Genomic DNA, 15207 nt, shown 5'->3' with positions numbered 1-15207 from the left:
AGGCCATCTTGTTCTCATCCTGTCTTTTTTTAAATCTCTGATAGTATCTCAGTCCTCTGATAAAATCCCCACGAACGAAAACTTAACACAATATCCACTGAATACCAAGTAGGTCTGAAAGTGTTTTATGGCTTCACCATGAGAACTTGTGCATCGCACTGTTCTCGTGCCATGCGGATTTCAGGATTTCAGGTCTTTAGCTCTGTTATGGAGCGGGAAATTGCTGCAGGTTGCATCTGGTCAGCAGCAACTGGGGCTGGAACAGTAGCAGTTCACGCCTGGGTGAGAAGGTTCAGATCTGGGTGAGAAGGTTAACGCTTGGGTGAGAAGGTTCAGGTCTGGGTGAGAAGGTTAACGCTTGGGTGAGAAGGTTCAGGTCTGGGTGAGAAGGTTAACGCTTGGGTGAGAAGGTTCAGGTCTGGGTGAGAAGGTTAACGCTTGGGTGAAAAGGTTCAGGTCTGAGTGAGAAGGTTAATGCTTGGGTGAGAAGGTTCAGGTCTGGGTGAGAAGGTTCACGCCTGGGTGAGAATATTCACACCTGGGTGAGAAGGTTCACGCTTGATTGAGAAGGTTCATGCTTGATTGAGAAGGTTCACGCTTGGGATAGAAGTTTCAGGTCTGAGTGAGTTGGTTCAGTATTTCAGTACGCTCAGCACAAGTCTTGAGGATAAGTCCAGGGCTGTGTTGATAAAGCTGGGGCTTGATGAGCTCTTGCTAGCATTACTGAGGGTTTAAGCAGTTTTCATAGTGGCGAGGGTTGGAAGATGGGTAAGGGAAACCGATCTGAGGCCAGTGCTGAAGAGCAGAATAGGGAGCTGGTCTGTCTATCAAACTTGAAAAAAAGCTTCCTCCTTACTCCTACCTGCCCCCCATTCTTCCCATGACCCCTCCCTATCCCTTGACCCCTCCCCATCACATGACCCCTCCCCCTCCAGTCTGCATCCTCTTGACTTCTCCCCCTCCTCTCCCCCTGGCAGCCTGCTTTCCCACAGGCAGGAGGGGATGAGATTGTGCTGAGATAAAGACCCATTGTCTATTTACGCTTCGCAAGTCTACAAATTGAATCCATGAACTGGAAATGCAGGAGTCCCCATGAAGATGGAAGATAACTGGGCCTTATCCATATCCGCGGAGCTCTTTATGCCGGGAATCAAATAAGGTGATTGATTTGATAAGGAGCGAATGCAGCTACGCCAGTGTGAATTTAATAAAGGCAGGAAGTGAACTATAGGAGAGAACATTAATGAGAGACACAGCTGCTAATCTAGCACACACACACACATACAGTTTCTCTCTCTCTCATTCTCTCCCTTTATCTCATTCTCTCTCCCTCATTCTCTCTCCCTCTCTCATTCTTTCTCCCTCTCTCCCTGTCCCCTCTTTCTCACATTCTCTCTCCCTGTCCTCTCTCTCTTTCTCTCTCTGTCATTCTCTCACTCGTCCTATTTCTTTGCATTAATATTTAACAGGTTTAGCGTCTTTCTCACTGCAAACAAAGATGAAAGAAAAAAGGAAAATAATGGAAAGAGAAAATAAAAAAGTTGCTTAGTAGACAGAAAGACAGAGATGGAGAGCAAAAGTGATAGAGCCAGAGTGACAGAGAGAGAGATAGACGGAGAGCAATAGAGAGAAAGAAAGAGGGGTAGACAGAGAGGGAGAGGGCGATGGACAGAGAGGCGATTTCATGACTGTTGAACAGCAGGCGGTGAATGAGGCTCATGAGAGGTAAGGAGCAAATGAGAAAAGGGAGTGAGAGGAAAGAGGAGAAAATTAGAAGATAAAGGAGAAACAGGAGAAATGGAGGAGAAAGAGGGATCCAGATCCTTTGGTGGCTGGTTGGCAGTGTTCCTGAATCACCACCTTAACAACATACCAACACACACACACATACACACACTGCTCATGTCCTTAAGCCAGAGGCCTGTAAAAGTGTATTACCTTCCACTCATAAAACCATCTGATATCTTCATCACTAACTCTCCAGAAAACCCTGGAGAAGGGGGCACCTTCTTCCTGCCGTCATAGTTGAAGCGTCATCCAGGGTGACGGGGCCCGTCGGGCATAGCATGCCAGCTGACACCTCCCAGCCCCCCACCCCACAGACCCCTGCTGGAGAGCCACTCATGTGTTCAGTTTCAGAACCTCCCCATCCACCGCCCACAGGCCCCTGCGCCATCTGGGACGACTGGAGCCGCCACGGGGGCAGCCATGATGGATGCGATGGTATAAACAGACACCTCACGCGTGGAGGAAACGTGGGGAGTGGGGAGATATCTGGAGGTGACTGGGTGGGTGTGAGGGAGGTCTCCAGTGAGACAGAACAAGGAGCAAAGGGAAAGGACAATGAGAGGTCAAGGTTCGTACTTCTCCGTGAAACTCGCCAGACTGAAATCCGCTCCATTAACTGTGACTGTGTTCGACTGAGCCGAACTCCTAAGGACTTCCAAAGTTGAGAAGAAACAGTGTCTTCCCTCTTTTCTACCTTAACAAATTGGCACACGAGACATGCTTCACGACATTGTATTAGACGCTGACATGGCTCAACTGCCGGTCGTGCATCATCGCACATGCCCAATCAGCTGCCCGTATTTTGAATGTTGAGCATGTAGTCATGACGATCTGAGTCAGTCTTTCTGCCAACTCTGCAGTTGAACAGTGCAGCTTCCAGCAGTGATGAAAGGTGCTTTAAAACGGCCCAAATCTCCACCGCTATTATGGATTTTTATGGACCAAAAAGCCGTGTGTCAGAAAACTTGACTTCGTTAGCATCATCCTGGCCAAGTGCCTGGTTTTCTCAGCGAATGAAAACGGTTCCTACTCTTTCCTGAGATCACACACAATTATTCTATTGACCTTCGGCTGTCATAAAGTCAGAAGAGTGATTTTAAATGTGGAGGAACCGCCCGGGCTCTAACGAACAGGAATTAAAGCACGTGAAGACATGACAAATCACCAGCATTACTCACGAGTTAAAGTCAAGCGGGGTTTAGTCAGGGCAGCCTCCTCAAATGTGATGTTTGATTGACGAAGCTTGTGGGGGTTGGCGACACAGACGAGGAGGCGAGATATGTGTGCAGTCAGGAACCAAGAAGAACGACAACACTAGGGGACCAAGTTCACTATTGGAAGGCGACGCTACTGAAGAGAACGCGATAGAATAACCAATAGAGAATGTGACATGTGGTGGCAAAACCAATAGGTCAACTCACTGTCAAATTACACATATTAGCAAAGTTAATGACATGATAGTCTATCCACTTGTATAAAACCTTCTACTCCATAAAGATCCCATGCCAGATGGGCCATGATCACTTTGGCCTTTTTATCACTCCAAGGTGGCACGGTGGTCTTGGGTTGAGTGGCAGGGCAATACTCTATGATTTTTTACACCTCATGCCAATTCTTAAGCGACTGCCAAAATCAACCGGCCGGTCGCTGCTCTCCGTCTCCTAAATAGACTGGGTTCACGTCTTCCGGCGGAAAGACAAGGCCGTCCTTCACATTCCGACGCAGAGGGCGCAACGCTGAGGAAAGATGTAAAAGCGCGAGCGTGTAGCAGCGATCCGTCAAAAGCTGCGGTTCATTCCAAAACGTTTCTGACTTGCTGGCCAGAAACGAAGCGGAAGCCCCTGGATGTGCTGCAGATGTCACCATTTTTCTCCTGCTCGCCAGCAAATGATGAAGCCCCAACCCGTACTTGGGCTCCAGATGCCGAATTCGGTTGCGCTAAAAGTCTAACGAACCCTGCCACAGTTCTTTCAGATGCGAGACTGAAACTGTGAAATGGGAACGTCCTGATTTGTCAGAGCAAGAAGGCTTCGGCTCCATTTTCTGACTTGTCTTCTTGGAAACGGCACTTGGGTTATTTTTTTCCCCGCGCTCCGTGACACTTAAGAGCAAACAGGAATAAACAGATTTCTTTTTTTTCAGCTCTCCTGTTGCGACTTTCATTTTCAGCATCCCAACGGGTTTGATATTGAAGTGTGCATGCTGAGTGCAGGCAACTGCAATCTCCGTTTGTTTTTGTTTATTTTTATACGTGTGAACAGCGAATGGAATCGTGAATGGAAAAGGCTGGGTGATTTATTTTGAACATAATCAGGACCACAGCGATGTGTGAGAGGGGGCTATCAGACTTTGGAGATGTCCGTGTGGGCTGTGGGTTGTGGAAGGTTGAGGACCTTTGTTCTTGGAGGTTGAGACATGTTGAGAACCTGCTCTGGAAGGTTTCTTCCAGAAACCTTCAGTTCTATAACAGGAGAACAGAGCAGGTCTCTAAAACCTGGTTCATTTGTTGAATTCATTCTACATAAAAATTTGAAGGGATGGGCAATCGAAAAATATGCAGTTTATACAACCCGAATGTGTGTGACCGAGTAAGCAGATAGGGAGACACTGAGTGGGGAGAGATGGGAGAAGACACAGCCTGTTGTGGGAGCTGTAGGAGCTGGTGGATAAGGTCTGATTGAATTTCCATAATGAAGTGCAGTGGGTTGTGGAGACCTCTACAGTATTCTGATTCTGAAATGTAGATCTCTGTCTTTCTGTCTCGCTATCCCCCATCTCACTATTTCTCTCTCTGTTCTCCATCTCTCTATCCTCCATCTCTCTTTCGAGCTCTCTCCATCCATTCCTCTTTTTGACATTCTATGACAAAGCGGCACTTTTTGGATATGGGTCTGTTGCAAACTCAATTACTGTCTACCGTAGCAGGACAGCATACACATCCTGAATAAATCCACGGAAAGATAATTGAATCCGTGTCCACACACACACACACACACACACACACACACACACACACTCACCACATCGATGATCTGTAGCAGTGTGAGTCCCAGCTCCACCACCAGGGGGGCGGAGTCATTGGCCACAGGTCTCTCTAGCCGGTTGTAATTGGCCAGCAGCTCCCTGTACAGCTTCCTCTGGTGTTCTCCTTGCAGAGAGTCTAGACAGGCAGAGAGAGAGAATAACAGATGGGGGCAGAGAGACAGAGACATTTTTAAACAAGCTCACCAAGAAGTTCTGTTCATTTTTAACCAGAAGGTCAGGTTATATAATAATAATTAATTAAATGCCCCCTAACGAGTTTGATTGCTACAGGATTTGACGGACAGCGCATTAATCGAGGCTAATTTGCTCAGGGCTACAGGCTCTCTCAAAGGGTCTAGACAAGTGCACCCAGATGAAAGAGAGGTGAGAGAGGAGAGAGAGAGAGAGAGAGAGAGGGCGAGGGACAAAGTGGCGCAAAGGAAACGAAACCCCGGCGGAGTGTTCATCAACGAGAGAAAAGATCTCCTGTTTCATTACTAAATGCGCCGGTCGCTTATGAACAAAGAAATATTACACATGAAAGACGGAGATGAAAGCTGTGAAATAGATGCACGTAGTCCTAGAGACACATAAATAACAGCAAGGGTGAATACACCAGATGAACCATATTATCTGTGGATTAAGTGGTACACAGACACACAACTCCCAAGGTGTACAACTATAGGCAGATGGACACTGCTAGACCCGTGTCACATGACTGGGAATTGAGATGCAGATGTAATCAAAGGTGTGTTTAACAGATGGCATTGTGTCGGTGACATGGGAGAGGGTTATATAAGTGGGATCTCTCCACCTGCAGACGCTAGCAGTCTCCGTCACTCTCCTGTGAAAGGACGGGATAAGGGAGTCTCCATGGCTGCTTGGGTTGTCTGGCACCAGTCAGAACATATTCAGGGACGCTGTTCTAACTAAATCGGTTCATCATAAGATAATCTGTAATGAATATGCAAATATATGCAGATACCCACACACTGCAGATCTTGATTGGCTGATGCAGTCTTTTTGTGCAGTCGTCTTCGTATTGCCAAAGTAAACATAGCTATAAAGCTCTCAAAGAAAAACTGATATTTCAATGAAAATTAATCAGCATAATCTGAAATAATTTGGGGTTGCTCAAGTACATTTTAGTTTATTTCTTTACTGACCTTCAACTAGTAAACAACATTTACTGGCAGAGGGTGTGAGTGAGTATTTCCATACTTAATTTAAATCTCCTATTGACCTAATTTGGTTTACACACTGAGATAAGCACAATCAGTTGGTGAATGGAAACAATGGAAAAATAAGTGGGCCTGTTTATAGTAGTGAGTATACAGTAAAATCTAAGGCAGATTACCAAAAGAAGTAACTTCGATGTAAATGATGAAATGTCAAATTCCTGAGTTATATATACGTGTGTGTGTGTGTGTGTGTGTGTGTGTGTGTGCACTTGGTCTGCAGCAGTGTGTATGTAGATGGGAAATGTCAAAGTAACATCACTTGAACATCCAGGACCCAGCAGGTTTCCCAGCAGAACGTTCTCAGAGTGTCACGCTGCCTTCACTGGCGTCTACCCATAGTGCACCTCTCACCCAGCAACACGCACCCAGCTGTCCACATGATGTAAAAGAAAAATGATTCATGCACCCAGAACTCCTACATCTACTCCATGTCTCCCGCTGCGTTTGTGGGCACCTTTAGCCATTGGCAGGGGTCAACACGGGCAATATGACCTCCACTCCACTCCATAAACAGATGTACTGAAGGTTCTGACACCTTCATGTCATTGCTAGTATTACGGTTTTATGCAGTTTGTGCTACAGTTTTATGCAGTTTGTGCTACAGTAGGTCTTCAATCAGACCAGATGGACTCAGTCTTCACTCCCGACACGCATCGGTGGGAATCCATGAACTTGTCACAGTGAACTATCCATGAACCTGCTCAGGGTTTGGAGGTGCCAGCACGTTCTGTCTAGCCCTCACAATCTGGCACTCAGAACCTTCTGCGAAGCCAAATATGTATATATATGAAATGGTAAAAATATGAGAGAGAAGATAAAGTAAAAATAGGAGTGATTGCATCACCAGCAAGTGAATTCCAAACCTGCCAAATTATTTCAGCAGGTGAGTTTAAGACTAAATTCAAGTTTAAGATTAAAAAGTTTGAGACTCTACCTGTATATTGGATTTACTTCTCTTTGTCTTTTTCTACTTATGAGGATCAGCTGAACACGCTTACACACGCTGAGATGAGCTGAACATGCTTACACACCCTGAGGATCAGCTGAACACTTCTAAACAATCTGCTGAACACTTTTAAACAACACGTCTAAACAATCTCAGCTTTGCTCAGGTTTCAACACACGTTGCCACCAGCTGGCATGTGCCCGCAGACCTCAGACCAACCCAGCAGGTCTACAGACTCCTGCTGTGATATGATCATGCACATCACAGACCAGTCACAGCTAATGACACTCCCACCCCGGGCGGAGTGTAATAGAACAAAAACGCGAGCACAAGTAGAAGAATCTGACATGCGAGGGTAACCAAGGGCAACCCGCTGGGGGTGTGGTTTTGAGCTTGCGAGAGAGAACAGTGTGTGTACATGTTGGCGGGTTTAGGAAATGAAAGTCTTTTATCTACTGTAAAACCTGACTGCTCTCAACTGCATCACTGCTGAGTATTTCGGGCTAGAACGAATACAGGGCAACAGCGTTGCAGCGAAACAAGATCTCACTGAGCTTTGAATCTAGCAGGAGGCAAGACTGCTCACGGGACAAAAATGCCGGGGCAGTTTGGGGGCAGCCCGGGGCAGTTTGGGGGCAGCCCGGGGCAGTTTGGGGGCAGCCGGAGGGCCACATCAGTACAACCTTATTGATCTTTATGCAGATGAAGAAGGAGGGTCTGAAATATCAAGTCAGAATGAGAATGAGTACAACAAGAGGGATAAAAAGACAGAGGAGTTTAGGAATAGAGAGATGAGAGGAGAGGAGGAGTGAAGGAAAAGGGGGAGCAGAGAGAGAGAGAGAGCACAGACTGAGGAAAGTACAGGGACTTAAAAAGGTATGGAGCATGTCTGCCCTGTGTAGAGAGAGAAAGAGTGTAGGACTTTAAAGGAATAGAATGAGAGGAAAACACCTCGCCATCTCTCCTGCGCATGGATATCTGATGGAATCAACATTTGTGTGTGTGTGTTTGTGTGTGTGGGGGGGGGGGGGGGGACTTTAGACCTTTTATGGTGGGCCTATTTCACTCTGAGTATGATTATAACCACCCAAGTGAATGCTGAAAGCCTGTATCAGTAGCTCCAAACTCATAAATTGACCCTAATCTCAGCACGAAACACACAATGAATAAAACAAGACTGAAAGATATTTCTTCTCTCTCCAGCGTGGATTATGTACAAATCATCTTATATGGAAGCTTCTGATCAGGAACGAGATATTGTTTTAATACAACATTAAATCATCCAGCTTCATAATACAACCACGACAGGTATTTCAATTATGAAAGCAGGGTGAGAGAGACAGAGAGAGAGAGAGAGAAATCCCTTCTATAATAAATGGGTCAGTGCTTTTGCTGTAGGATTGTGTCCCTGGCCAGCTTAGCGCAAGGCTAGAGCCCATTTAAAAGGCTGAATGTCCAGCACATCTGTATAAACATCAAAACAAGAAAATAAACCTCTCACAGCCGATTCCCCTCACAGTAATAGTTCCCTGGAATCAATCCCGCACTCTTTCCAGAACATTGCAGTTTGAGAATCTTGCATCAGACAAGCCTCCACTCACGGATGGAACTGCTACAGGATTATGTTTTCAGCATGCTTAACCAAGTCGTTATCATCTACTCCAAGGAACCTTCTGAACTTGTAGCTCACCTGAGAAAGATGTTTGAAACATTGGCGTGTTCCCGACAAGCTCCACACAGTCTGGGAGATGGTTACATCTTCAGTGGGGCATGGAGTGTGCCTGAGAGCTGTCACATATAGGTAATAGGGACCACAGCAAAAGGTTCTTCCCTGGTATTGTGTCAAGGCTTTTGAAGAGGGAAACAGGTTATATCTTGTAACAGAGGGTCTAGAAAGGTGTGTGTGTGTGTGTGTGTGTGTGTGTGTGTGTGTGTGTGTGTGTGTGTGTGTGTGTGTGTGTGTGTGTGTGTGTGTGTGTGTGTGTGTGTGTGTGTGTGTGTGTGTGTGTGTGTGGTGTTTTTGTGTGCATGCTCTGATGAATTGTCCCTATTGCCTGGACATCAACTGTTCCAGTTGAGACTAACAGTAGAGGCAGTTCTGATTGGGTCATACAGAGGAATATAGTAAATGCAAAAAAAACTACCAAAACACAAGACAATGAACACACACACATACACACACACAAGCAGGCACACATACACAGACATACATATACAGACATACACACACACATACACACACACACACAGAGAGACGCACACATACACAAACAGACACATACCCAGACACACATACACAGACATACCTGGATATATAGACTGGTGCAATTAAATATCCTGAACAAAAAAATTACTTCAAAATATAATTTATACTTACATTAGAAGCTAAATTGTTTCTTTGTCTTGATATACACATACCAGTAAATCACAATACACACAACACATTCTCCTTACTTTAGTAAAGCATGCAGAAAAATTGCAAATACCATCATAGACTAATGCCTCAGATTATCTGGTGCCATGACCCTGTCCTAAATATGAACCCGGATCCTGAACGTCCGTTAGTCTCATATTCTAATGAATGCAGAAGAGAATGAGTGTCTAGAGACGATCACCCAGTTTCGCTCCTACTCTGACATCATTTTACAGAGGGGACCCTGTCCTTTGTTGTCCTTTTTTGAGACTTGTGTCCTCTCAAGCTGTCTGTCCTGTTTCAGCATGGGTTACCAGAGTGCTGCTACACTGCTACGGATGTGAAGATACATCGCAGAAGTGCGTTGTTTGTAACAAGTTAACAGGATTTATTACGCAGTCATTTAGAAGATTGCTTCTTATGTAATGTACATCTGTTCCTCGGTAATGCTCTGACAACTAAATGAATGTTGAAATAAAAAATATATCACATCCATGTTTTCTTTCCATACTGTTTCACAGTTGATCATAATCAAACAGCCGGTAGTACCTACCATGACTATCGTTTCATATGACAGTCTCAAAGAAACAAAACCCTATATTGTCTGTCCTGGTTTGTATCAAGGCAAACCCCCTGGCAGACCAGACTCTGAGACTCTGAGACTTTGAACAGATGCCATCGGACTCTTCATCGTTTTGGACTTGCTGACAAGCTGAATCAGTTTAGCAGAAGCACTAATTAATTAATCATGTCTGCGGTTCTGGACAAATGGCTAAGAGGTCCTTGTTAAGACAGCTCAAAAATGCTTAAAATATGGCAGCAATGATTAGCATAATTTGCTTAGACACAAGTTATTCCAGAGAGAAGCTCCTGTCAAACTGTGTGTAATTTCTCAGCACTGACCAGTAGTAGACTCAGGAGAATGGCCATGCTTGGTTTCCTCACACAGCATACATAATCTAGCATAACTTAATCTACCCGACATGTTTGGCCCTATCAGACATCGCATAACCACCACCACCTCTCCTTCTCTTTTGGAATTGTAATCTACACTCACCCCCTTCCTCCATTCCCAGGTGGAGCGAGTGATTTTGAGAGCAGCGGTTGGTTTCGTGGTTTTCATGACTTCACAGCTCAGAGTGGCGTGACAGACTTGGCAAAGTGTTGAAAGAGCAGCAAAGCACTGTGGGAGGCTGGTGTCATTTCAGCACACCTGACACAGACTCGGATTCTGGGCTCTTCATCTGTCTCTCAGGGCTTTTTATTTCTAAGAGTCAGATTTCATACCACTGAAAACTGCAACCTGCTGCAGACTTGCATGTCACCGCAGAGTCCATGAAAGCTGGAATCGTGACTTAGCTCTGGCAGAATGTGACTGTACAATCATACAGACCTGCAGAACATATATGGACCTGACACTATGACAATGTACAGACCTGCACAGCATATATGGACCTGACACTATGACACAATGTACAGACCTGCACAGCATATATGGACCTGACACTATGACACAATGTACAGACCTGCACAGCATATATGGACCTGACACTATGACACAATGTACAGACCTGCAAAACACATGTGGACCTGACACTATGACACAATGTACAGACCTGCACAGCATATATGGACCTGACACTATGACACAATGTACAGACCTGCAAAGCACATGTGGACCTGACACTATGACACAATGTACAGACCTGCAAAGCACGTGTGGATCTGACACTATGACACAATATACAGACCTGCAGAGCATGTGTGGATCTGACACTATGATACAATGTACAGACCTGTAGAGCACATGTGGACCTGACACTATGACAATGTACAGACCTGTAAAGCACATGTGGACCTGACACGATGACACAATGTACAGACCTGTAAAACACATGTGGACCTGACACTATGACACAATGTACAGACCTGCAGAGCACGTGTGGCCCTGACACTACGACACAATGTGCAGACCTGCAGAGCACGTGTGGACCTGACACTATGATACAATGTACAGACCTGCAGAGCACGTGTGGATCTGACACTATGACACAATGTGTAGACCTGCAGAGCACATGTGGATCTGACACTGACACAATGTGCAGACCTGCAGATCACGTGTGGCTCTGACACTATGATACAATGTACAGACCTGTAGAGCACGTGTGGACCTGACACTATGACAATGTACAGACCTGTAAAGCACATGTGGACCTGACACTATGACACAATGTACAGACCTGCAGAGTACGTGTGGACCTGACACTATGACACAATGTACAGACCTGCAGCGCACGTGTGGACCTGACACTATGATACAATGTACAGACCTGCAGAGCACGTGTGGACCTGACACTAAGACACAATGTACAGACCTGCAGAGCACGTGTGGATCTGACACTATGACACAATGTGTAGACCTGCAGAGCACGTGTGGACCTGACACTATGATACAATGTACAGACCTGCAGAGCACGTGTGGACCTGATATGGTGTGTCTGGTTCGTGTCACTTCATGGTAACATGTCTACGCTTACACTCACCATTCACTTCATTAGAGATGTTTCACAATGTTCTTTTTTTTACTGTCAATCTAATTTTCCTTTTTTTAAATTAGACAGCCATTTGAAGTACAGACACTGAGGTCTAGACAGGGGATACCACCACTGCCAATTGGGGGCTGGATTATGCAGAAATCTTTTTATGGGAATCACTGCAGCCTCCGTCGTGTTCATTAATACTCAGACCATCTGCATGTGTGTGGCATGTGGAGGACTGGACATGCCAGACAGTATTACTCCAAACGGTAGTCCCACAATGTATCACTCACTCACACCAGCACAACACTCACTACCACAGCGTTGTCATATCAGTGTTGGGTTGAGAATTTTATGCCACCCAAACAATAACCCATCAATGGTGGTCGTGTTGTCACAACCTGACTTCTGTAGAGGGTATCTGACAAACGGACCAAACAGATGCACTGCAAAACTTACAAAACGGGAGCAACAAACACACTTATGACACAGGTGTAACAAACACACTTATGACACAGGAGCAACAAACACACTTATGACACAGGTGTAACAAACACACTTATGACACAGGTGTAACAAACACACTTATGACACAGGAGCAACAAACACACTTATGACACAGGTGTAACAAACACACTTATGACACAGGTGTAACAAACACACTTATGACACAGGTGTAACAAACACACTTATGACACAGGTGTAACAAACACACTTATGACACAGGTGTAACAAACACACTTATGAAACAGGGGTAACAAAGCAGCCAGTGACTGTACACAGGTAAAACAGAAGCAGGTTCACACATACTGTTCACACAACATGAAATCAAAGCAGACTGGGGAGGATTTCAAACCAGACAGTGAGGCAAATACCTCACACCCCTGCGGCTGAGAAAAATACATCAGACTGCTGAACAGAGTTTGGGGCCTTCAATGGTCTAGGACGTGTGGTTTCTGCTTGAGGAAGTGCAACACCTACCCTGCAGGGAACGTGACCTGCAATAGATTAAAGTCCGAGAGGAAAAGCTGAGCCCCTCCTGAAACTCGTCTCGTGCACGGCAGGATTTACTGTGTGAAGCGTGTAACGTTGCCCTGAAAGGCGCTGCTCTCATAAGCCTCCAGAAAATACCCATCATCCCACACAGCTAAAGTTGCCTTTTTAAGACACTCCCTACACAGGTGACAGAAGTTTTGTTCATTTGAGCCCAGCTAAATTTGTATAAACACCTGTCAGTCAATGCTGAATTTTTGCTGTACAAGGCCCCGCCCCCGTGCAGTGGCGGTTCTGGATGTGGGGGTGGGGGTGGTGATGGGGAGTTGGGCAATGCCCCCGTCACAACATCTTTGGGCCCCCCTAAATGAGACGTGGCGTGAGACGTATTGTTTTTCTGAATGGCGATAAAGCAGCAGCAGTATTGGCAAATAAGCGATTTAGTCGCTATATTTAGGGAGTGTTCACACCTCTCTACTCATTACGTATTTCAGTCTCTTTTCAGCCCCATGGGGGGCAGGTATCTGATTCTGACCTTATTTAAGGCACACTAGACACACTAAACACCACTGTTGCTTCATCTGTTCAAAGAGCCAAAGAAATTTGTCCAGCAACCTCATTTTGCTGTTTTTCTCCCCACAATATTGATTATGAGAAAACACATCAGGCAAATATGGCAGTACACATACAATGAAGATTGTTATTGATTTGCATAAGATGCTCTACAGGAGAATGAAGGAACGCTGCCCGAACCTGCAAAAATCGATAGTTTTGGGGAGTTTGCACTGGGGAGGGGATTTTCAATTACTTTTAAAAGTCGTCGGTCTTAGAGGTCTGGATCCTGGTGGTGAGGGAGGACTACGGGTGTCTCGAGAAGCACAGCGAACCTGTTACGACCGAGACCACGGTCCTGTTGTGCAATCCTCCCATAATTGTTGAACCATCGTGGGCGAATTTAACCGACCTGAGATTAAACAATCCTTTTAAACACAGTCCTCAGACACTCTAGATGTCTACCACTGGAGCGCGTGACCTTGACACGGACGGGCGCGTGTTCAGTATCGCGCGGAGACTTCAATGATCCCCGCGTGCGCATGCAGGTAGCGCCGGGAACGCAGGAGTGAACCTGGAGTGAACCGCACAGTCACGTACAGCTTCAGCAGTTACAGGCTGGCTAAACACCTCCAAGATAGATGACGACCACCACGGAGTGGAGAAATCAAAGAACACACACACACACACACACACACACATGCGTCTTAAATGGCAGATTTTGGGACGAGGGTCGGTAATCGTTAAACATGAGTGAGTGAGTGAGTTCCTGCCAGATGTCAGCATGGCATTAAAAGGCGCAGTAAAGCAAGCGGCACACTGATCACTGTGAATCAAAACCGCATTTCTGAGCTGTGAACTGACCTACCTGGCGAATGCATTAGGCTCCTGATCTCAGCACCACGTACGAGTTCATTTAATTCACAATATTATGAACATCCTAATATAACAGAACACACAACACAGCACATTCAGGATAACGCACCGAACTCCTGAAAGAGTCTCTTCTCATACATCGCTAAACAGAGCGAATAATGAATAATACTGCATATACACACACGCACGTACGTACCCTTGATACAGAAAGACATCCATACAAATACTGTGCCGTATAGAATGACAAGAAATCCGCGATTCTGCATTTTCTGTGACTGTAGTCCTCAGATATAATTCGCGCCGAGTAAACTTCAAACTGGAGCATCGGAACTGCGCGAGGAGTAGATGATCACTCCCTCCACATTCTCCCTCACTCTCTCTCTCTCTCTCCCTCTCTCTCTCTCTCTCACCCTCTCCCCCTCTCTCACCTTCTCCCTCTCTGTCTCTCCCTCCCTCTCTCTTTCTCTCCCTCTCTCTCTGTCACTCCCTCTCTCTCACTCACTCTGTCTCTCCATCCCTCTATCTCTCTGTCTCTCTCTCTCTCTCTCTCTCCCACTCTTTCTTTCTCTCTCTCCCTCTCTCTCTAGCCGTCCTTATCCTATTAAGTTAATTAATATTCGTATTCACGCGTTATGTCTCAATATTAAAACACAGTAATATTGTTTTAAGGCTGTACTAGTCATCACCCTATAGTGGATGAACGAGGCCGTCTGGACGCCTCCACCCAGACCACCCCGCCGCGTTATCACCGCGTTTGTTCTACTTACATTATTGTCACACTTCATGTCTGTCAATAAGCTTTAAAGGACTATTTTATGTCCCAAAGTCCAGTCAAGT

The 15207-nt window shown here is 45.7% G+C and overlaps 1 protein-coding gene across 1 annotated transcript in view; it reads right to left on the bottom strand.

Moving 5' to 3' along the window:
- The window catches only part of chrna8 (cholinergic receptor, nicotinic, alpha 8), a 42984-nt gene extending 28268 nt beyond the window's left edge, over window positions 1-14716 (bottom strand). Inside the window, exons 1-2 of the mRNA XM_077017684.1 lie at window positions 14567-14716; window positions 4809-4948 (exon numbers count right to left, since the gene is read on the bottom strand). Coding sequence (XP_076873799.1) covers window positions 4809-4948; window positions 14567-14636 — 210 coding nt within the window. The 5' untranslated portion in view covers window positions 14637-14716. The remainder of the gene's footprint in view (window positions 1-4808; window positions 4949-14566) is intronic.
- Window positions 14717-15207: the final 491 nt, after the last annotated feature.

Source organism: Brachyhypopomus gauderio, chromosome 1 (genome assembly GCF_052324685.1).
Source record: "Brachyhypopomus gauderio isolate BG-103 chromosome 1, BGAUD_0.2, whole genome shotgun sequence".
NCBI lineage: Eukaryota > Metazoa > Chordata > Actinopteri > Gymnotiformes > Hypopomidae > Brachyhypopomus > Brachyhypopomus gauderio.
The sequence above is the reverse complement of the archived record's forward strand: the minus strand, read 5'-3'. Positions and strand labels throughout refer to the sequence as shown.